We start from the raw sequence: 23,776 nt of genomic DNA on the forward strand, positions 1-23,776 counted from the left end.
AGTGTAGACATATAGTAAACCTCTCCATACATCAGCCTGATTTGTATAAACTACCTGAACTGTGAATTGCTGTGGAAACACAAACACACTTCTACAGGAACCTATAGATCCAGGAAAAGTTCCTGAACTTTTGGTGGGAAAGGGCCTATTGATGCACAACGTTTCCAGGCTTGATTTTATCTCCTCTGTCCTAGCTTGTATCCAGTTTATAAGAAAGTAAGACAAAAAAAGACTGTATTCAGATTATGTAAACATAAGGTTTATTGCGAATGTGCAGTTGTATCCAAAGAGCGTATCAAACAAATGTAGTCTGGATACTGTACAGCAACAAAACCATTATCTTTACAAAAACACATAGAAACTTTGAGGACTAACTTCTCCCTGTGAACTTTTAACACATGGTCCTGGTTGTCGGCTCGTCTTTCTGCTGCTGCTGTTTTGAGAAGAAAAAAAAAACAGTCTTTGGTAGCTTGAGAATAACAGCGTCAGCAGAGCTCGGAGTTGAAACGTGTTCCTTTCCTTAAGTACAGGCACTGTCGTCATGCCATCGTTTTCAAGTTGGCATCAAGGATGGAGTCGATGAGTCCATTGCTTGTTTGTTTATCGCCTTCAGTGTGGATGAAGTGATCTCAGAGGAACATCCTTATAATATAAAAGAAACAGAAAACGAAGATATGGCAAGGATGAATCCCCCCTAAAAGCAGCAAGCCCCAACTGCAGACAATAGATTACAGATTAGGAATCAGTACAGTATAAGAGTCGCTCCGCCAGGCTTCGTTATACCGTGACGAGCGTCCCCTCAGCTCATCCTGTTGATTATTTCTGTTAATGAACGTCAACAAACACACGGGAGCAAATGTCCTTGTGGATGAAATGTGGAGCTGGGGAATCCTTGAAAAGTTGCATTTGGATCTCGAACGCATCCCGCAAACTGGAGGCCTCACGGCCCGTCCAGACCGGGAGAACTGTTCTCAGGTGGAGTAGGAAGTCGCCTCACCCGCCGCCGCGCACGCCCAGTCGGCACCTTGCAGGACCAGCCCGGTCAAGAGCGTAAAAGGGCGGCCGCCGGACGGGTGCCCACTCAGACCCTGTTGTCTGAAAGCAATGTCCTCTCTTGGTTCTTAGCGCTTGTTGACGTTGCAGCGAAGACGTGGACGGGATCAGAGGACGGACCTGACAATGCGCCGGTCAGAAGTTTTGTGCTTATCAGAGTCAACTTTTTGAAGTCCCATCGGGCGTATTGCGGCCACAAGGCCCTCATTGCCATTTTCTCAGCGGCAGCAATTCAACGCAAAAACATGGGAGGTCCATTGCTGGAAAAGGGACAGTGGCTCTGCCCGCCCCAAGGCAGAGCCACTTATACAGCAGAGCCTGCGGTGTGGCTACACGTCTGCTGCTGATGCTTCTGCTGCTCCGACATCACCTGATTGTCCATACTGTCAGTCGGGATGCGGGACTGGAACTTCTCCAGCTGCTCCGGACTGGCCAGGTTCTTCAGCAGGTAGTTTTCCCTCTCCAGCTGGTTGTTTTTCTCTGCCAGCTCCTTGATCTGCTCCTTGAGGATCTCCACTTCCTCGCGCACGGCATACATGAGGTGGTTCTTGACCAGGTCCTGCAAGGAAGAGGCAAGAGAGGATCAGCTCACGCTGTTTGTGACACAATGTCCCCGCGCTCAAACCAAAACACAACTCAACTTCCCTGGATACCAGTGTAGGTCTTAGCTTTAAGTTGTATCAGCTCATAACATGCAACTTTTTTCACAAAAAATTACACACTCTATGATTTTTGTTTATTCAGGACAATGCACATTGATGAACAATCTGATTTAAAGATTGTAAATAAGGCAGACTATAGCATAGTTGCTCATTTACATCTGTAGTCCCAGATGCATAGCCCTAATCCGCCTAAGTGTTCCGATTTTACTTTTGGACTTTGGGTCTGTGCATTAATAATAAAATCATTTTGCAGTGTGCATTTCTGCAGAACATTTACATAAGATGTGTTTTGGTGCAATTGGGCTACATAATACCTCGATTTATACACTGTTGCTTCCATTAATCGTTTAAAGAATGTAACCTATAAAAATAGACCAAATCCATACCGCATGGAGTGCCCGGAACTTTAGTTTCTGAATGGCTATTTTTTAATGAGTATGTCATTAGTTCCATGTAGTACATAATATACACAAACATAGCTAGAGAACAATTTAGTGCTCAATAACAATATTATCGTTTTACAATAAAGAAGACACTTAACATATCTCAAAAAGGTAATGGAAAGAAGAATAAACTTTTGGAATCCCGCCTCTTTTCCATAGTTGAACTTTAACTATTAACATCCGGTTTCCTGTGAACCCCATTTTATCACATACTCCATGTATTCCCAATAACTCCATAGATCATAAAGCACATTCAAAACAAGCCGAGACCTCACTATACTGAACCAAAATCCGAGATTTCTACAATTCCTTAAAGTGCTTTAATGTTTGAAGACTGTTTAAGTTCGTTCCTCGGGCGGCTCCATATTTTCAACCGACAGAAACAAAAACCTGTCCTGGCGGTAAGCAGGTTTATAGGCGAGGTTGTACCCTACATCTCTTTCTGTGAATAAACTTTGAACATTTGCAAGCAACTAATAACTTCTCGCTTCAAACATAACAAGAGAGTCGTGGAGTGTTGATGTGGCATATAGCTCAAGTGGATAAATTTGTAATATTGCTAAAATGTTAAAAGTGCAATTTTATTGCTGATATGCATTATTTTTTTTTAGAGAGAATGAAAGTTATGGCAAGCAGGAACCACTTTAATTTCAACTATTTTCCCTAATATTTCAACAATTTCTTTTGTGGATCATTAAAGTTTATCTAAGTCTAATATATGCATTGAGGCTATAAATTGTGCTTTATTTGGTTACTCAAACAAAATAAATCGATTTTTAAAATGATAGCGGCAGCAAAAAAAGGACCTTTCCAGGTAAACAATCGTTGCAAGATCACAACTGAGAAATGCATTACTTTATAGATAATTTGAATTAACAATATGCACACTGAAACTAAGGTATGTTTTTTTCCGTAATATATATATGAATATGAATGAATTTGCCTCCTGATAATACATAATATGCCTATGTATTTGGATATACTTTTACGTCAGTATAAAAAAATATGTATTTTCCAGTAAAAAAGTTGGTAGAATATTACTGTAAATGGAAATTACAAAATCGAAAAAAATAGGCGACTGAGCTGCCAATTATTTTTTTCTATCTACAGTTGTTTTACAGTGTATGACCGCAAACTGAAAAAAGGTTTCACAGTTCTTATACAGTAAAATTCTGGCAACAGAGCTGCCAATTTTTGACTGTAAACTATTGTCATTTTTACAGTGTACAATTTGAAACTAGGTCATTTTGGCTACGATTTGGCACCTTTACATTTGTATATGTTTATTAATGTGCATTGTCCCATGTAACAAATATGTAACAAATATAGCAAATGGCGATTTCCTATCAGGAGTTTTATAATACATCCATGAACAAGCTTATTGGTTTGTCTGGTGGGACTGGCGAAAGTTAAGTAGGAGAAAATGCGGTCGGTTAAAAATTATTTAATGTCTCTGTGCAGCACGGTAGCAAATGCGCCACGGACCGGTGTCGCCACGGACTAGGTCACGGTTCGTGTCATACATTTATTTTTTCCATAGGATTATGCCTTTTCTTTTCTAACGATACGAAACTATTTTTGCACAATTATTATTATACATGAGCCACACTTAGGACAACCTTACATTATTGCCAGACACAATTTTTCAGGGTGTATTTCTGCTAAATAGTCACATAAAGGTTGAATTGTGTTGCAGAACATAGAATCTTAACTAGTGTCAGCAAAAATTTGCAGCATGAAAGTAGCAAAAAAGTGAGACATTTTGTAACTGGAAGCTTACCATGGCCTGCTCTATCTTGTTGTCAATGGCCACCACGCTAGCACCAGAGGCACTGCAGGAAAGAAAACACAACAGTTAATTTCACAATCGCACGCTGGAACGTATCTTATGCAGAAATGGTCGAATTGCAAAATAAATAGTGAAGATAAAAAGACTTTCAGCCGTTAGGAGCGATTGGTTTTATGTCACGTCGGTTAGAACAGTGGTCCCCAACCACCGGTCCGGGCCGCACAGAGACATTAAATCATTTTTAACCGACCGCATTTTCTCCTACTTAACTTTCGCCAGTCCCACCAGACAAACCAATAAGCTTGTTCATATATGTATTATAAAACTCTTGATAGGAAGTCGCCATTTGCTATATTTGTTACATATATGTTACATGGGACAATGCACATTAATAAACATATAAAAATGTAAAGGTGCCAAATCGTAGCCAAAAGCTAGGTTCCATCTGCAGTCTGCGGCAGGTTGATGACCTAAGATCAGGGCAGATCAGGAACAAAGTGACCATAGTAGTTCAAGTGCATAAGGCAGATGGAGAAATGCTTAATTGTTGCATATAATAATTGTGCTGAAGGAAGAAAATACCCATCTCCTTTGGCCTAGTAAGTAAAAGTGCTGCTATTATTACACATAGTCCTATTACACAAGTAGTTAGCGATAACAGATGTATTTACGCTTGCAAAATTGGACCTAAAAAGGTTACATTAGTGTATCTACGTATGAAATATCGCACAACATTTGAGTACATAACTTTTAGAATGGAAATAGAAATCCACATAAATCTATTGGAACTAATGGCAAGTATGTCTAGCTTTATTATACATCCATGCTCTTGTCCTTGAATGTGATGTATCACCTATAACCGATCAGATACAAAAGCCAAAAAAAACTACTTCTAGCAAAAATGAGTAAACACCAAAAGTCTATAGAGCTTTTTTTGCAAAGGGAAAAGGCCAGAGGCTCCCACTAATTCAACGTCTTAGTGAGTTTTTTCATGTATTCATTTTTCATGCACTTATTTGCTATATTTATCTGCCGTATGTGGAAGGCCGGTCCATGAAAATAATGCCTACATTAAACCGTTCCCTGGTGCAAAATAGGTTGGGGACCCCTGGCTTAGAAAGCAACAATGCAGCGCGAATCGACGCATGGATAGTTTTTGACTGGCCCGCCGTGTTCCCTTCTCACGGTATGTTTTGCTGTTTTGTTTACCTGTTGTCAAGTTTGACGGACACGACGTCTCCTCCCAGCAGCGAGGAGAAGAACGATATGGAGAAGTTGTGCAGCTGGTAGACGGCAACCTCCATTGGCGTTTTAGCGAACATCTCCGTGCTCATGGTCAGCGCCAAACTCGTTTGGAAAATACTTTTCGCCACGTTTGCGAGTCGGTATGAAAAAAACGAACGTAAGAAATGTAAAGTAACGTAAGTCCGGTTCGGTTCCGTCGATGCACTATTAAAGTGCAGAGTCAGTGTTTTTTTTGTTTATTTTGTAGCTTCGCTTGTTGGTCTGAGCGACTGTCTATGCTGAGCTATTTTCTGCCGCCCGCCACTATATAAACGCCGGGATTTTGTGACGTCACACGACGCGCGCATATAATATGTAAATGAGATGGGCGTGTCGTGTTTTTGTGGTGCGTTTCAATGCCGCAGGGAAGACTAGTACTTGACTCAAAAATAGATCTTTGTCGAAAATACACGCTTTTACATAAACAATGGCAACGAGTAATAACAGTACCTTACAACGATTGACTTGAAAAACTAAGCATAATGTGACTATATTTCATGTATTCCGTATTTATATAACCACCCTTAAATGTTCCTGTCAGTCTTTACTCCTGTACTTTTCATTACTGAATAACCACATACTAACTCCTATTATATTATGTTTCTTAAGAGAAAAACTAACACTAATTGCAAAAAACAAAACATGAAGTATATTGCATAAACTAAATTTTTTTGGACATCCTGAATCAAACATATGTTATTTCATGTAACTTTGTTAGGCATACAGTAAAAAAAATAGAAATAAAAAAGTACATGTTACGAATGGCGTGCAGGGCAATGTCAAGCTGGCAAACGTTGTTTACAGTGAGCTCTTGAACGCAACATGCTTTTCGCTACTGAACCTGAGCCCCAAGTCTTCCTCACATCAGGCCTGCAGAAATAAATCACTCGTGTTTTTTGGTAAATACACATCTATTGACTGCACGACGCACGTTGCAACTTGCTTGATTCAATTCTGCAAACACGAGGCTTTAATGTAATTTGTTTCAAATATAAAACACACTTTTTTTTCTCCTGAGGGTACATTTAATCAAGATAATTAACATGCAGTGTCGCTCCTAAATGATATCAACAGACAGTACTTCACCAATAACAGAATGTACAGTACTATTACTGCACCACCATGTGCAAAAGTGAAGGTAGTTTTCCATGCCTGCCTTTTTGGTGAATTTCCCCTTCAGGCTGTTCTTGAATTCTGTCGGCCTCTGGCGGTCACATTGTATAACTACAACCCCTTAGACAATGTTTACGTTGAGCCAAGGGCGTAGGAATTTTCCGTACGTCTTCTCCTGACTCCATGATTAAAAACGTGGCCGAATTCAAGCCACGTGGAACATTTTAAAATATAAAAATGCATGCACACTCTTATATCTACGTGCATAAATAACATGCAACGACTTTTAGGAAAATGTATAACTTTAATTTCAACTTAACATGTTATTGTGTGATGCAATCCTCCAGCACCAGAGCTCCTGCAAAGTGTCATAAACACAGTGGAGGGAAAAAACAACACACCTGCTGTCCTCCTTTTTTCTCCACAACATGTGCGCCAGCGGTTGATTGTGCAATGCATCTTGTTCTCACACTCACAAAAAAGTAATCATTGAGTACTGTAGGTGACATAGTGTTCCTGTAGTGATCACAATCAGTATTTATTATTTGTACAAAAAAAAAAAAAAAAAATCAATTGGGTACATGTTTTGCTTCGTATTTTGTATCTACTGCTATACGATAACAACCACGAGCCTATTAAAGCAAAGTCCAGAAAATATACGTGCGGGTCAATACTGAAATGCCAGATTTGCAAACCAAAATATAGACCAGACCTGGGCAAATTAAGGCCCGGGGGCCACAGGCGGCCCGTTGAGCTTTTAAATCTGACCCGCCGGACATTCTCCCAAAAATTGTTTAGATCTTTAAGATGGAAAGTGTAGCTGCCATTATGATGTGCAGTGATGTTTTCTAATGATCGTAAGTCTTCAAATATACAAAGTATGTCAATGCTTGGAATCTGCGCTTATGGATGATATACTAGTTACTATGGTAATCTAATTAGTTGCTATGGTGATCTAATTAGTGCTATGGTCATCTAATGAGTTACTATGGTAATCAAATGAGTTACTATGGTAATATAATGAGTTACTATGGTAATCTAATTAGTTACTATGGTAATCTAACTAGTTACTATGGTAATCTACGTCACAGCAGCTCAGACGAGGCACCAAGCAGTGTGGGAGGGAAGCGTTTCCACAGACGCGGAAGGAGATTTTCACAACAAAGTTCTAAAGCTTAGTGATGTATAGAATAGAATAAAATAGAATAGAATATAAAGTACTTTATTGATCCCTGGGGGAAATTCGGCAAATATCAGATATATCAGATTTTAGGTGGGTTTATTTTGTACCCTTTGTGTTCATATTTCACTGTTTGTTACATTTTTGTTGCGTTTCACTTGATTGTAAAATATGTTGATCGAAAGGGAATGTGACGTTCATATGTTCTCAATATTCAGTGTTTTATCGTTCATAGAAAAATGTAAAATTCCATTACGTTTTTTAAGGCGGTCTGTCATAACGTTTTTAGCATTCAATCAGACATTATTGTGAGGTTTTGTATTAGTGTTCCTAAAAATAGATATACCGGCCCTCAGACACATTTTTTTCTCTAAATTTGGCCCCTGAGTCAAAATAACTGATATAGACACTTTTGATACTTAAGTTATTTGAGATAACTTTTTTTTTACAACATGCTCAGTATTTCATGTGAACATCTTCATGTAACTGAATTGTGACTTACTTTGTATTCTAAAAGTAGTCCCTTATTAATGTCTTATTAATTAATTTTGATGATTTTATTATGTTATTTATTTCCTTTTGTTATTGTTTGAAACACAATTTTAATGCTGTATCGGTATTCATGCCACTATCTCAATATACTTCCAAGTTAATCAATTTATAATAATACATTCTATTAATTAATGATATAGAGTACAGGTGAAAAGTTTGGACACACCTTCTCATTCAATGTTTTTTTCTTTTTTTTCATGACTATTGTAGATTGTCACTGAAGGCATCACAACTATGAAAGAACACATGTGGAGTTTCAAGAAGTAGTCACCTGAAATGGTTTTCACTTCACAGGTGTGCTTGAACCTCATTGAGAGAATGCCAAGCGTGTGCAAAGCAGTAATCAGAGCAAAGGGTGGCTATTTTGAAGAAACTAGAATATATAACATGTTTTCAGTTATTTCACCTTTTTTTGTTAAGTACATAATTCCGACGCTAGGAATTTTCAAAATGGGGTTCAAGGGACCCCATCAAGTCATAAAAATGGGATCCCACAGTAACTTTTTGGGGTGCCACTTTTTTGTAACCGTTTAAAAAACAATTGATATGCATTATCCTGTTATATCTCACATTCTATATTGTGTTTTGGAAAAAAGTTGTCATTAACGTTACTTATGCTATGTTCACACCAACGGCGCTTTGACGACGCTTTAAAGCGGCATGCGAAGCGGCGTTAAAGCGAAACACAGCCTGATTAAAGCGTGAGGGTCCTAATGGATCGTGGGAAAGCTTGTAGTGAAGCGGGACATGCGGCAAGTTCGCCAAAATTTTTTAAACGGTTTAAAAAAATTCTGCGCTCTGTCAAGAATGGAATAAAGCGCAGAGAGCGTATCAAAGTGTGACAAAGCCTGACAAAGCTCAGCAAAGCTTGACTCAAAGCATAGGAAAGCTTAACAGATCTTGGTTCAAAGCGCAATAGGAAGTGACTGTGATATTGACTAGTGACATTGAAACTTTATGTAAAACCAACACAGGATTACAAATCCATTCTCTTTTGCATCATTGCCTTTTTTATACGATGATCATTGTTTCTGTACTTCTGCTGTTTGATGTTGCAGTTTGACATTAGTGTCTATAATTTTTCTGTATGAAAATGTTAATAATAAAGAGAATATGTTATGTTTAAAAGAAATGCCTTTTATTATTGTCAACTAGCATAAGAAATGAAAGATTGATATTTATTAAGATGACAAAGAAATAAAAGAAATGAAGATATAAAACATAATATAACGGGAAAAAAAAGAGAAATTGAAAAAATAAATGAATATAAAAAATAAAAGAAATGCCTTTTTTTATTGTCAACTAGCATAAGAAATTAAAGATAGATATTTATTAAGATGACAAAGAAATAAAAAAATGAAGATATAAAACATAATATAACGAAAAAAAAAGAGAAATTGAAAAAATAAATGAATATAAAAAATAAAAGAAATGCCTTTTTTATTGTCAACTAGCATAAGAAATGAAAGATAGATATTTATTAAGATGACAAAGAAATAAAAGAAATGAAGATATAAAACATACTATAACGGAAAAAAAAGAGAAATTGAAAAAATATATGAATATAAAAAATGTGTGGAAAACAGTATACTGAGTTTTTCTAATTTTTTTCTTATTTTTGTTGTAACAATGCACAACAGAGCTTGATAATCGTGTCAGAGCCTGATTTAAAGCGTCATGATCGCATCAAAGCATAATAAAGTTCAATAAAGCGTAATAAAACGTATCAAAGCGTGATTTAAAGCGTATCAAAGCGGGATCAAATCGTGAGGAACGGTAACAAAGCGGCAACTAATTCGTATCAGAGCGTATCAGAGAGTATCAGAGCGTATCAAAGCATAACATTATTTCGGAGATCGGGATATTCGTGGAAAAATTGACAAAAATTACGGCGCTTTGCTCGCCGCTTTAAAGCGCGGCAAGCGCCGTTGGTGTGAACCAGGCATTAATTAATTAAAACAAATAATACAAAAGAAAACACATTTTTATGCATATGTAATTTTATTCAATTATAAACATTTATTTACTTTATTCTTTCCTTCATGGATCTAAACTTTACCGCTGCCGGTGTTTTTTAAAATATTTTTATTGTACTATTTTCAGAATGTGTTTGTTCTATTTTTGGCCAAGGCAAGACAAAGAAAACAATCTGAAGTTGTCTTTACTTTTTAGTTTTAATGCCATGATTGCCCGCGTGTGCACATATTTTCCTCCATGCGGCCCCTGAGCTAAAATTAATTTGACACCCCTGATCTACAATGTAAATAGTCATGAAAATAAAGAAAACACATTGAATGAGAAAGTGTGTCCAAAGTTTGGCCTGTACTGTATGATAATTAATAAATAATAATATAATATTTTATATAATAAATAATAGCAATAAATAAATAACTATTTTTCATGCAATGTTTTTGAAACAGACAACTTTTTTAGCTATTATATACAACTTACTATTTTAGCAGACACATGAGGTACATTTGCGCAAAGTATCAGTATTGGATCGCTATCGCCGATACCAGCCTGAGTATTACCCGGTATTGGATAGAAAATCAGTGGTATCAAGGGAAAAATACAAGTCCATGCAAAGTGTCTGTAAAATTTTAATTCAACAATGCGAAATAAAGCATGTTCCTTAATGTATGGATCAGCTGTACCGAAAAGGGGCTTGAGGCCAAACAATTAGAGTTGACTTTTAACGGGTTAAAAAAGAAAGAGCCCACAAGAGACTTAAAATCAAGCTCTCTTGCCCGACTGCAGTACACAGGCCACGTTAAATGACTGTTCAGCTAGGAAGCAAATACAAAAAAGTTGAATAAATATGTTTCCTAACAGATAAAGTCTCTCACACTTCTGTGGAACGCTTCCCAGCTTAATGGCGCGTGCAAATCTGTCCAAAAGCTCGCAGAGATGGGCCGCCCTGTTTCGTCAAATGTTCCCCCGCGCTACAGCCAACTGGGTTGTATAAGACTCTGATTCATCTTCGCCGATAGCTTGAAAGCATAACACGGGACACTCAAGTCAGGGAGCACTTTTGGGCTCACACACACAAAACCGACAAGACGTCATTAACACCTGTTGGAGAAAGGAATATACTGTTGTCTGTTTCAGCTCCTCTCCACATGCACGTGTGCAAAGATGCAAGATGAGTGAACCAAAAAACAAAAAAACGTGCGGCTGTCTGAAGGGAGCACTGAAGTCTCGATACACTCTGACCACTCTGGCTAAATTGCGATCTTAAGCAGAATTTTTCTTTGGAGGTACCCCTTACCAAAAATGTTCCAACTTTTTTATTTATGTGAAACAATTTTTGCAATTGTTTTTTGTTTGAATCAAACTTCAATTTAATGTGAAGCATGTTTTGTATTGAAACACATTCATGGGAAATAAAATGTCCAATAATATGGTTTCAGTGCAAAAAAAACTGTTTTACAATTATTCAAATATACATTTATAAACCTTATCATTTGCACTAATTTTGTGCACAAAAAGAGCCACTGGGTTTAAAAGGGGAAATTTGCCGTTATGTTCCTATCGGTGACTGAGCAGGAAACAGCTAGGAATACGTTTGCGGTAACGTTTCATACGAACCAAGCAGGCACAAGACGTTGAAACAACATGCTTTTTGACAACGTTTAATCAATGTTGGGTTGTGATGTTGATTTGACCATTGAAATTTGGTCATTTCTCAACCAATATTCTACAACACAAATACAACGTTGAAACAATATGCTTTTTAACAACGTTTAATCAATGTTGGGTTGTGACGTTGATTTGACCATTGAATTTTGGACATTTTTTAACCAATATTTACAACACAAATTCAACGTTGAAACAACTTTCTTTTTTATGTTTATTCAATGTCACGTTGTGGCGTTGATTTGACCATTGAAATTTGGTCATTTCCCAACCAATATTCTACAACACAAATACAACGTTTAAACAACATGCTTTTTGACAACGTTTAATCAATGTTGGGTTCTGACGTTGATTTGACCATTGAATTTTGGTAATTTCCCAACCAATATTCTACAACACACATACAACGTTTAAACAACATGCTTTTTGACAAGGTTTATTCAATGTCAGGTTGTGACATTAATTTGACTATTGAAATTTGGTCATTTCTCAACCAACAACATGGATCCAACGTTATAAACCTTGTTATTTGGCAAGCACTAATGCTGTGCACAACAAGAGCCACTGGGTCTAAAAGGGGAAATTTGCCGTTATGTTACTGAGCAGGAAGCAGGTAGGAATATGTTTGCGGTAACGTTTCATATGAACCCAGCAGACACCAGACATTGAAACAATATTGAGAACTTGTTGAGTTAGGTCCTGACGTTGAGCAACTCAAACCTAACAATGAAGCAACATGCTTTGTTTCGACGTTTAATCAATGTTGGGTTGTGACGTTGATTTTACCATTGAATTTTGGTCATTTTCCAGCCAATATTCTACAACTAAAACATAACGTTGAAACAGCATGCTTTTTGTCTACGTTTAATCAATGTTGGGTTATGACGTTGATTTGACCATTTGAATTTTGGTCATTTTTCAAACAATATTCTACAACACAAATTCAATGTTGAAAGAACATTCTTTTTGACGTTTATTCAATGTCAGGTTTTGACGTTGGTTTGACCATTGAAATTTGGTCATTTCCCAACCAATATTCTACAATACAAATACAACGTTGAAACAAAATGCTTTTTGACGACGTTTAAGAAAATATTGGGTTCTCACGTTGATTTGACCATTGAAATTTGGTCATTTTCCAACCAATATTCTACAACACAAATACAATGTTGGAACAACATGCTTTTTGACGACGTTTAATCAATGTTGGGTTCTGACATTGATTTGACCATTGAATTTTGGTCATTTTCCAACCAATATTCTACAACTCAAACATAACATTGAAACAACATGCTTTTTGTCGACGTTTAATCAATGTTGGGTTATGACGTTGATTTGACCATTTGAATTTTGGTCATTTTTCAAACAATACTCTACAACACAAATTCAATGTTGAAAGAACATTATTTTTGACGTTTATTCAATGTCAGGTTTTGACGTTGGTTTGACCATTGAAATTTGGTCATTTCCCAACCAATATTCTACAATACAAATACAACGTTGAAACAAAATGCTTTTTGACGACGTTTAAGAAAATATTGGGTTCTCACGTTGATTTGACCATTGAAATTTGGTCATTTTCCAACCAATATTCTACAACACAAATACAATGTTGGAACAACATGCTTTTTGACGACGTTTAATCAATGTTGGGTTCTGACATTGATTTGACCATTGAATTTTGGTCATTTTCCAACCAATATTCTACAACTCAAACATAACATTGAAACAACATGCTTTTTGTCGACGTTTAATCAATGTTGGGTTCTGACGTTGATTTGACCATTGAATTTTGGTAATTTCCCAACCAACAACATGGACCCAACATTAGACACCAACGTTGTCTCAATTTACAAATTCAACTATTTTTCAACATAGTTTCAAAGTCAGTTTTAAAGGACACGTATGTATAATCAATTTTGTATCAATGTCTTTCTTGTACATGCTGGGAAGCACGCTGTCATTCATTAATTTACATTAAAACGGACGTTTAGGGCAGGGAAGCCCTGACTGTGACCAATAAATGGAAGAATTCGATAGCTAGTAGAGCTGTATCCAAAATCCAAGAAGCAGCGGGGGTTTTTTTTAAAAGGTTTTTCTTAGATGCATACATCAGACAACCGTGCAATATTTGGAACCTTTTACACCTCAGCTACATACAGCTGCAAGATGTGAACTCAGCACTACCGAAATAAACACTGATCCACACAGTTATCCCCATTAATCATCTCCATCCGTCCCTTCTACTTACCGCCGATCTGGCCTCTTGAACAGACTGGGTGAGTAAGGGGGCGAGTAGCTGAAAGGTCTGTCATGATAGCCCAAGTGCGGGTAATGGCAGCCAAACCTGTGAGGCGGCTCGGCCAGATGGAAGGCACACACCGACCCACGCTGAGGCGCAATAGCCTCGGAGAAACACGAGTGGCGATGTCCCATGTTGGCGTCCGAGTGACTGCGCTGCCGTTTGTCACAATGGGACAACTGAGAATGAGTGCCAAGCTCAGACTGACACTTGAAAGAGGGTGTCTGCACCGCAGCCAGCAGCACATGTAGGCTCCAGAACAAAGTGTGAACTGTTGTGTCAGTCTGCATCACGCCAGTAATTCTAAAACCGCTCAGGATATTTCAATGACAAATCTGTGGTTTCCTTCTGGATTTACGAAAACCATCCGACTTCAAAGCACCAGGGAGAAACATCAGTACGGCCGTATTTCATTCCTGACTATTGCAAACCACAACATGCTTACGGCCAACATGTTTTGAAACGGCAATTTGTGTAAGCGTTGGTAGAAATAAATCTCACATCCTTCATAGCCGCGGTTCTTTAAACCTTTTTCACCAGGCACCACCTCAGAAAAACAAAAATCTAACACATAAGAGAAACCCTATGACAAAATAACAATAGTAATAATGGACAGCTAAGAACCCATCATTCATTGACGTGACATCCACACTTTAAATGGTGGTAAGCTACATTTGTAGCCATAAGAAAATAACTCAATATTGGGAATAAATTACGATAATCAAATTTAATGGAACGAATACCATCCATCCATCCATTTTCTATCGCTTGTCCCTCTCGGGTCGCGGGGCAGTGGGCTGGAGCCTATACCAGCTGCTCTCGGAGGGAAGGCGGGGTACACCCTGGACACTATATTTCAAACTGTAAATGTTGGCGTTTCTGATCAGTTTCAGGCAATGACGGTCTAACACTGGTTCCTTGCGCTACAAAGGACTGTGAGGTCTAGAGACGTGTCATTTAAGACTTAATCAACAGGAGAACTCACTGGAACTACGAACAGTGTACAATTAGTCAGTTTCAAAAACGAGTGTCCCAGTTATGTCATGGTGAAACTACTTGACACACGCCCAAGAGCGTTGGACACAGTTAAGTGATCTCACTAATGAACCCGAGTGAGCTCTGCAAAAATGTCAGAGGTCCCGGGCTCAGTTGGTTGCACGGCGCTGAACAGCAGGGCACTGGTATGGAGCCATGGCCAAGACCTTATTGACTCGGGGAGCAAAAGGGCTTGTTGTAATAATACATAAGTCCATTTGTTTGTTTCCAAACACTTTAAAAAAAAAATAGTGACGGGACATTGGCTTTAACCACTGCAATGATTGAGTGAATGAAAGCCAGTTTGCATGACACCTGCGATGAAAGGATTCTGGATGGTGTCCCAGGACAAAAGGTTATCACGGTCAGAAGCACCTGTCTGCATTCATCCGCCTCTTCCGTCTCCTTCAGCGTACTGCAGACCTCAGCTGACAGAACTCAACAAGGTCTGTGTCCGATTGGAGCCTTGTTGGCTGATGTACACCAAGTGCCGCTCGCCATCACGAGACGCTTTGCGCTACGAGTCCTAAAAGATCACCGCAAATATCCAATTTTGTATCTCTCAGCCTGCGTTCATGGTTGTTTTAGAATGAAAAAGAGATACTTGATGCATAATAAGACTATGTTTACGCTGCAAGCCAAAGTGGCCCGTATCAGATTTTCTTTGACATCGGATTTTTTTTTTAGATTTGATTTTATCCAGCTGACTTTTTATACTTCAAGTAAAATGTGATTTTTTTTTAATCAGACTCCAGTGTTAATGCGCACAAGCCCCAATAAAGTAAAAACAAAGGAAGTTGACCGGGAGGAAGTCGCTACTACTACAAAAGAAAATAAGAGTCGCAACACCTTTAAAATGAACGGTTTTTTTTACATGAAAGTAATATAATGTATAAATGGATGTATATAGTGTACCCTATTTTTCCGACTATAAAATCCTTGAATTTTCTCAAAACTCGACAGTGCGCCTTATAACCCGGTGCGCCTAATGTACGGAATAATTTTGGTTGTGCTTACCGACCTCGAAGCTATTTTATTTGGTACATGGTGAAATGATAAGTGTGACCAGTAGATGGCAGTCACACATAAGAGATATGTGTATAATGCAATATAATGGCAATATGACTCAAGTAAACACCACCAACATTTGATATGTTCCACTGAAAATATAGAACATTACACACGGCACTCAAAAATCTATCCAAAATGTTTTAGTACGACTTTGGTAAGCTATGAAGCCGCACCGCTTGATGGATTGTTCTGTGCTTCAACATACAAGCATTGGGGGCGGCATGGCGTGGTTGGTAGAGCGGCCGTGCCAAGAATTTAAGGGTTGCAGGTTCGCTCTCGCCTCTTGCCATCCAAATCACTGCCACTTCACCCTTTCCCCCAGTGCCGCTCACACTGGTAAATGAATGATGGGTGGTGGTCGGAGAGGCTGTAGGGCAAATTAAGGCCAGGGGGCCACATGAAACTTTTCAATCTGGCCCGCCGGACATTCCCAAATAATTTATTTAGATCCTTAAGATGGAAACTGTAGCTGCCATTATGTTGCGCAGTGATGTTTTCAAATTACCATAAGTCTTGAACTGTACAAAGTATTTCAATGGTTGGAATCTGCGCTTTTGCATGATATACTAGTTACTATGGTAATCTAAGTCACAGCAGCTCAGACGAGGCAGCAAGCAGTGTGGGTGGGGAGCGTTTTCACAGAGTGTTTCCAGAGCGGCCAGCCTGAAATTAAGATTTTTACAAAAAGTTCTAAAGCTTAGTGATATATCAAATATATCAGATTGTAGATGGGTTTTTTTTACCCTTCGCGTTCATATTTCGCTGTGTTTGTTGCATTTCGCTTGATTGTAAAATATGTTGTCAATATTCAGTGTTTTATCATTTTAGTTAATATTGTAAATACCACTTTCTTTATTGTCATGTACATTCTGAGTGTCTCATTCAGTAAAAAAAAATTAAATTACATTCCGTTTTTTAAGGTGGTCTGTCATAATGTTTTTAGCATTCAATCGGACATTATTGTGAGGTTTTGTATTAGTGTTCCTAAAAACAGATATATCGGCCCTAAGACGTCTTATTGGAAACACACAATTTGGGCGTAGAATATCGTAATTTCCGGACTATAAGCCGCACCTGACTATAAGCCGCACCAGCTAAATTTAGGGGAAAATACAGATTGCTCCATATATAAGCAGCACCCGACTATAAGCCGCAGGGTTTTGATGTGTAATTACTGTAGTATATAGGGGTTCCTGCTACCACGGAGGGGATTGTCGGGACAGAGATGACTGTTTGGGAACGCAAAGCGTTCCATTTATTAACAATAAATCTTTCAATCATTCAATCAAACTTTCACATCTTTGACATGGCGAACAGCATTCGTGCAGAGTACAAATAATACAACGGTGCAAAGTAATACAAAGTGCTCGCCTGTACGTTATCAAAATAACCAGCCTACCGGTATATGAAAAGTCAGTCTTTAATCATTGTGTCATCGTCTTCCTCCTGCGTACTAAAACCACCGAAATCCTCTTCGTCGGTGTCGGAGAAGAACAGGCCGTAAATAAGCCGCACCCTTGTATAAGCCGCAGGGACCAGAACGAGGGGAAAAAGTAGCGGCTTATAGTCCGGAAATTAGGGTAAGTGTTTTTAATGAGAAGAGGCATTTGAGGCCAATGACAGTATTATTCTGGAGATGAAAGCAAACTTGATAAGCATGTCCAACTCTATTTCCCGGCTTTTCTCATCTCGTTCCGGGCCGTGAGTGTGGCCGAGCGTGCAGCTGCACGACCCGAGTCTCAAACAACTGGGACAAAGCCTGCGGGGAGTCGAGGCCCCCCCAGCGCACGTATATGTTTGCTTGCGTGCAGTCGGCCACACGTTCGCAAGCGTGCGAAGGGATGGCCGGCGCCCCGCTTGCTCTGGCGAAAAACAGAGTCCGTTCCCACAGCCTCCAGCAGACTTGCCCGCGGAGCCGTTGAGGCCAACTGGGTGTCACCTGCGACGTGAGGACGGAGCAATAACTCTGTTCCCATGAGTGACTATATACAAAGTCATGTGCGGTGACTGAGTGTATTATCAGCTGGTGGACTGCTTTACGGTCCGTCAGTTTTTTTGTGATAGTCATGGTCTAAAATGCTTAGCTTTTTCAGGAAGTTGCGGTGATCACATTTGGTCACATTTTCAGTAGACCCATAATAAATTTGCAAAAGAACCAAACTTCATGAATGTTTTTTGTGACCATCAAGTATGTGCTCCAATCACTCTATCACAAAAAAATAAGATTAGAAATTATTGGAAACTCAAGACAGCCATGACATTATGTTCTTTACAAGTGTTTGTAAACTTTTGACCAAGACTGTATACATACAGTATATATATACATATATATATATATATATATATATATATATATATATATATATATATATATATATATATATATATATATATATATATATATATATATATATATATATATATGTATATATGTATATACTGTATATATGTATATACTGTATTTGTGTGTGTGTGTGTATATATATGTATATTATATATATATATATATATATATATATATATATATATATATATATATATATATATATATATATATATATATATATATATATATATATATATATATATATATATATATATATACACATATATTATTGTTTAATACATATGTTTGTATATATGTAGATATACATATATGTATGTATTTACATATATGTATATACACACATGTGTGTATATATGTATATTTGTGTGTATGTATATACATGTATATGTGTACATATATAGATATTTATGCATGTTTATGTGTGTGTATACATATATATATATATATATATATATATATATATATATATATATATATATATATATATATATATATATATATATATATGTATATATGTATATATATATGTATATATGTATATATATGTATATATATATATATATATATATATATATATATATATATATATATACAAATATATATATATACACATATATATATATATATATATATACACATATATATATATACATATATATATACATATGTATATATATATATATATACATATATATATACATATATATATACATATATATATATATATATATATATATATATATATATATATATATATATATATATATATATATATATATATATAAATTATAAATTACAAATTCTTGGAGGGACTCCATGAAGTTAATGAGTTGATGCATGCTGATTTATGGTATCTTACAAACGACACACCACACATATTTCAGCAACCACTTTCTTATATCTTTTCAATTGACAATACTATGAAAAAAATATTTGATAAAATAAGAATCACTTTTATTCAAACATAGTGTTACTTTCCAAACTGTGTGACATTTTACAGTGGCCGGAATTATTAAATATACTTGCTGAACGAAACCTCTGTCTTGTTTTCAAGGAATATTTAGGCCTACTACGCAACCATATTTTAATGTTGGCCATTATGGTGGTACTTGGAGCGCCAAGTGTTTTCTGAGGTGGTACAAAACGTTTGAGAACCACTGCTTTAGAGTAGTCCGTGTACAGCTTGTATCCACCGAAAATGACTCAACACAGTCCCTATTGTGTCTAAAGTGTGAATGTTTAGCTAATTATCATCATCGTGTCTTCGTATCACGGCCTGAGGCTGCACGAAAGCTGCAAGCACTGGGTGTGCCGCGGTTCAACGAGGAAACATGATTTCCAACATATACTGTGACATCATTCTTTATATTAAAACTGTTGCTAGAACGTGTGTGTGTATACTTTAGTACACACTGCAGGTATTGTTCACAAACTGTCATGCTGAAAGTTTATTAGCTGCCTGAAACAAAAAGCTTTTTTGCAACAGCGGGATCCCAACCTCACTGTACATTTTGTCACCCCATTAGCACGCTCTAAAGGAGCGCTATTGAGCCCAGTGATTGACGGCCCCAAACACGACTTTTGTCTTTTCACATGCAAATAGTCGGCAGACAGTTGCTTTAAGACCAACTCCATCTGAAGGCCAAGGTGACATAACTCAGAGCACAGCGGTGACGCGGTACGCCACAGACCTTGTGTGTGTTCAGCGCCTCTCCTTCGCTCAAGAAGCCGCCAGGCCAGTGGGTCTTCATGCGGGGCGCCGTGAGCATCAAATGCAAAATAGCCCGAAGAGGAGAACATTGTGTACGCGACTTTAGAGCAGGTTGTTTATGTTCGAATCCTGGGGTTCTCTGTCTCAGCGACGTTGTGCCCCCGGGCAAGACACTTCACACACTTCTAGATCAGTGGTTCTCAAGCTTTTTGCAACAAGTACCACCTCAGAAAAAAACTTTGCCGTAACGACAACATTAAAATACAGAAGGGTAGTAGGCCTAAGTATTCATCAAGTACCACCATGATAACAACATTAAAATACAGTAGTGTAGTAGACCTAAGCATTCATTAAGTACCACCATAATGACAACATTAAAATACAGTAGTGTAGTAGACCTAAGCATTCATTAAGTACCACCATAATGACCAACATTAAAATACAGTAGTGTAGTAGACCTAAGTATTCATCAAGTACCACCATAATGACCAACATTAAAATACAGTAGTGTAGTAGACCTAAGCATTCATTAAGTACCACCATAATGACCAACATTAAAATACAGTAGTGTAGTAGACCTATTCATTCATTAAGTACCACCATAATGACCAACATTAAAATACAGTAGTGTAGTAGACCTAAGCATTCATTAAGTACCACCATAATGACAACATTAAAATACAGTAGTGTAGTAGACCTAAGCATTCATTAAGTACCACCATAATGACCAACATTAAAATACAGTAGTGTAGTAGACCTATTCATTCATTAAGTACCACCATAATGACCAACATTAAAATACAGTAGTGTAGTAGACCTAAGCATTCATTAAGTACCACCATAATGACAACATTAAAATACAGTAGTGTAGTAGACCTAAGTATTCATCAAGTACCACCATAATGACAACATTAAAATACAGTAGTGTAGTAGACCTAAGCATTCATTAAGTACCACCATAATGACCAACATTAAAATACAGTAGTGTAGTAGACCTATTCATTCATTAAGTACCACCATAATGACCAACATTAAAATACAGTAGTGTAGTAGACCTAAGCATTCATTAAGTACCACCATAATGACAACATTAAAATACAGTAGTGTAGTAGACCTAAGCATTCATTAAGTACCACCATAATGACCAACATTAAAATACAGTAGTGTAGTAGACCTATTCATTCATTAAGTACCACCATAATGACCAACATTAAAATACAGTAGTGTAGTAGACCTAAGCATTCATTAAGTACCACCATAATGACCAACATTAAAATACAGTAGTGTAGTAGACCTAAGTATTCATTAGGTACCACCATAATGACCAACATTAAAATACAATAGTGTAGTAGACCTAAGTACCGTATTTTTCGGACTATAAATCACAGTTTTTTCACAGTTTGGCCGGGGGTGCGACTTATACTCAGGAGCGACTTATGTGTGAAATTATTAACACATTACTGTAAAATATCAAATAATATTATTTAGCTCATTCACGTAAGAGACTAGACGTATAAGATTTCATGGGATTTAGCGATAAGAAGTGACAGATTATTTGGTAGACGTATAGCATGTTCTATATGTTATAGTTATTTGAATGACTCTTACCATAATATGTTTCGTTAACATACCAGGCACATTCTCAGTTGGTTATTTATGTGTCATATAACGTACACTTATTCAGCCTGTTGTTCACTATTCTTTATTTATTTTAAATTGCCTTTCAAATGTCTATTCTTGGTGTTGGGTTTTATCAAATACATTTCCCCAAAAAATGCGACTTATACTCCAGTGCGACTTATATATGTTTTTTTCCTTCTTATTATGCATTTTCGGCCGGTGCGACTTATACTCCGGAGCGACTTATACTCAGAAAAAAACGGTATTCATTAAGTACCACCATAATGACCAACATTGAAATACAGTGGCGTAGTAGACCTAAGTATTCATTAAGTGCCACCATAATGACACCATTAAAATACAGTAGTGTAGTAGACCTAAATATTCATTAAGTACCACCATAATGATCACATTAAAATACAGTAGTGTAGTAGACCTAAGTATTCATTAAGTACCACCATAATGACCAACATTAAAATACAGTAGTGTAGTAGACCTAAGTATTCATTAAATACCACCATAATGACCAATATTAAAATACAATAGCGTAGTAGACCTAAGTATTAATTAAGTACCACCATAATGACCAACATTAAAATACAGTAGTGTAGTAGACCTGAGTATTCGTTAAGTATCACCATATTAACCAATATTAAAATACAGTAATGTAGTCGACCTAAGTATTCATTAAGTACCACCATAATGACAACATTAACATATAGTAGTGACTTATGTAGTCATTCATAATGACAACATTAAAACACAGTAATGTAGTAGACCTATGTATTCATTAAGTACTACCATAATGACAACATTAAAATGTAGTAAGGTAGTAGACCTAATTATTCGTCAAGTACCACCATAATGACCAACATTAAAATACAGTAGTGTAGTAGACCTAAGTATTCATCAAATACCACCATAATGACCAACATTAAAATACAATAGTGTAGTAGACCTAAGTATTCATTAAGTACCACCATAATGACCAACATTAAAATACAGTAGTATAGTAGGCAAAATCAGCTGCGGGGCGCACTTTGGACACCCCTGATTTAAACACATATAAAGTTAAAAAAGATTGAAGTCTTTTTAAAAGACAATTTCCCCCCCAAAAAATGATTTTATTCCTAAAAAGTAAATACTGATTGTTCACTTCTAGGGTTCCCATTTCAATGGCTGTCCTATGAAGGGATAAAGTTCAATGACACATTTAACGTAAAAATATCCAATAGAAATCGACAAATCTTTGTTAAGTTTGCCACTCTTTGGTAATTCTGCAGTCAGAAAAGTGCTAACACAGGGGTGTCAAACTTGTTTTCATTGAGGGCCACATCGCCATTATAGTTGCCCTCAGAGGGCCGCATTTAACAACGAGTAATATATGAATATACATGTATATATATAATACATTAACAATATATATTTTTACATAAGCTGCAAAAAAAGTATTTAAAAAATGTACTTTAAAAACTGGCAGCTCAGTCACCAGAATTTTACAGTAAAAGCAGTGTTTATTTTACATCCATCCATCCATCTTCCTCCGCTTATCCGAGGTTGGGTGGCGGGGGCAGCAGCCTAAGCAGGGAAGCCCAGACTTCCTTCTCCCCAGCCACTTCGTCCAGCTCTTCCCGGGGGATCCCGAGGCGTTCCCAGGCCAACCGGGAGACATTTATTTTACAGCATATAAAAAAATTAAATAAACGGAATGGAATGGAGAAACAATACCACTGTTTTAGCGGTAAAATTCAAGCAAAAGAGCTGTCAGGTTTTTCTTTACTGTAAAATCTTGTTTTAATGTGTTTTTTTTTTGTTTTTTTTTAATGTTTTGCTGTCTTACTGTATATGGGACAAAACAGCACCAAAGTAGATTTTTCGGGTAAACACTCAGTCGGCGGAAATTAACCGTAAAATCTATTGTCAATTTTACAGACATTTGATTGATAATTTGTTTTGAAATCATAAGTCGAGCAGATAT

The 23,776-nt window shown here is 37.1% G+C and overlaps 1 protein-coding gene across 2 annotated transcripts in view; it reads right to left on the reverse strand.

The window, feature by feature from the left end:
* Positions 1 to 242: 242 nt before the first annotated feature.
* Positions 243 to 23,776, reverse strand: part of tsc22d3 (TSC22 domain family, member 3) — a 116,441-nt gene continuing 92,907 nt past the window's right edge. The window contains exons 1-3 of one of the 2 annotated variants that reach the window (XM_062044399.1): positions 5,157 to 5,564; positions 3,939 to 3,990; positions 243 to 1,612 (exon numbers count right to left, since the gene is read on the reverse strand). In XM_062044399.1, the coding sequence (XP_061900383.1) occupies positions 1,358 to 1,612; positions 3,939 to 3,990; positions 5,157 to 5,281 (432 nt within the window). In that variant the 5' untranslated portion in view covers positions 5,282 to 5,564 and the 3' untranslated portion in view covers positions 243 to 1,357. Of the gene's footprint in view, positions 1,613 to 3,938; positions 3,991 to 5,156; positions 5,565 to 23,776 lie in introns of those variants that run through there. The other variant, XM_062044398.1, reaches the window with a different exon arrangement.

Source organism: Entelurus aequoreus, linkage group LG04 (assembly GCF_033978785.1).
Source record: "Entelurus aequoreus isolate RoL-2023_Sb linkage group LG04, RoL_Eaeq_v1.1, whole genome shotgun sequence".
Lineage (NCBI taxonomy): Eukaryota > Metazoa > Chordata > Actinopteri > Syngnathiformes > Syngnathidae > Entelurus > Entelurus aequoreus.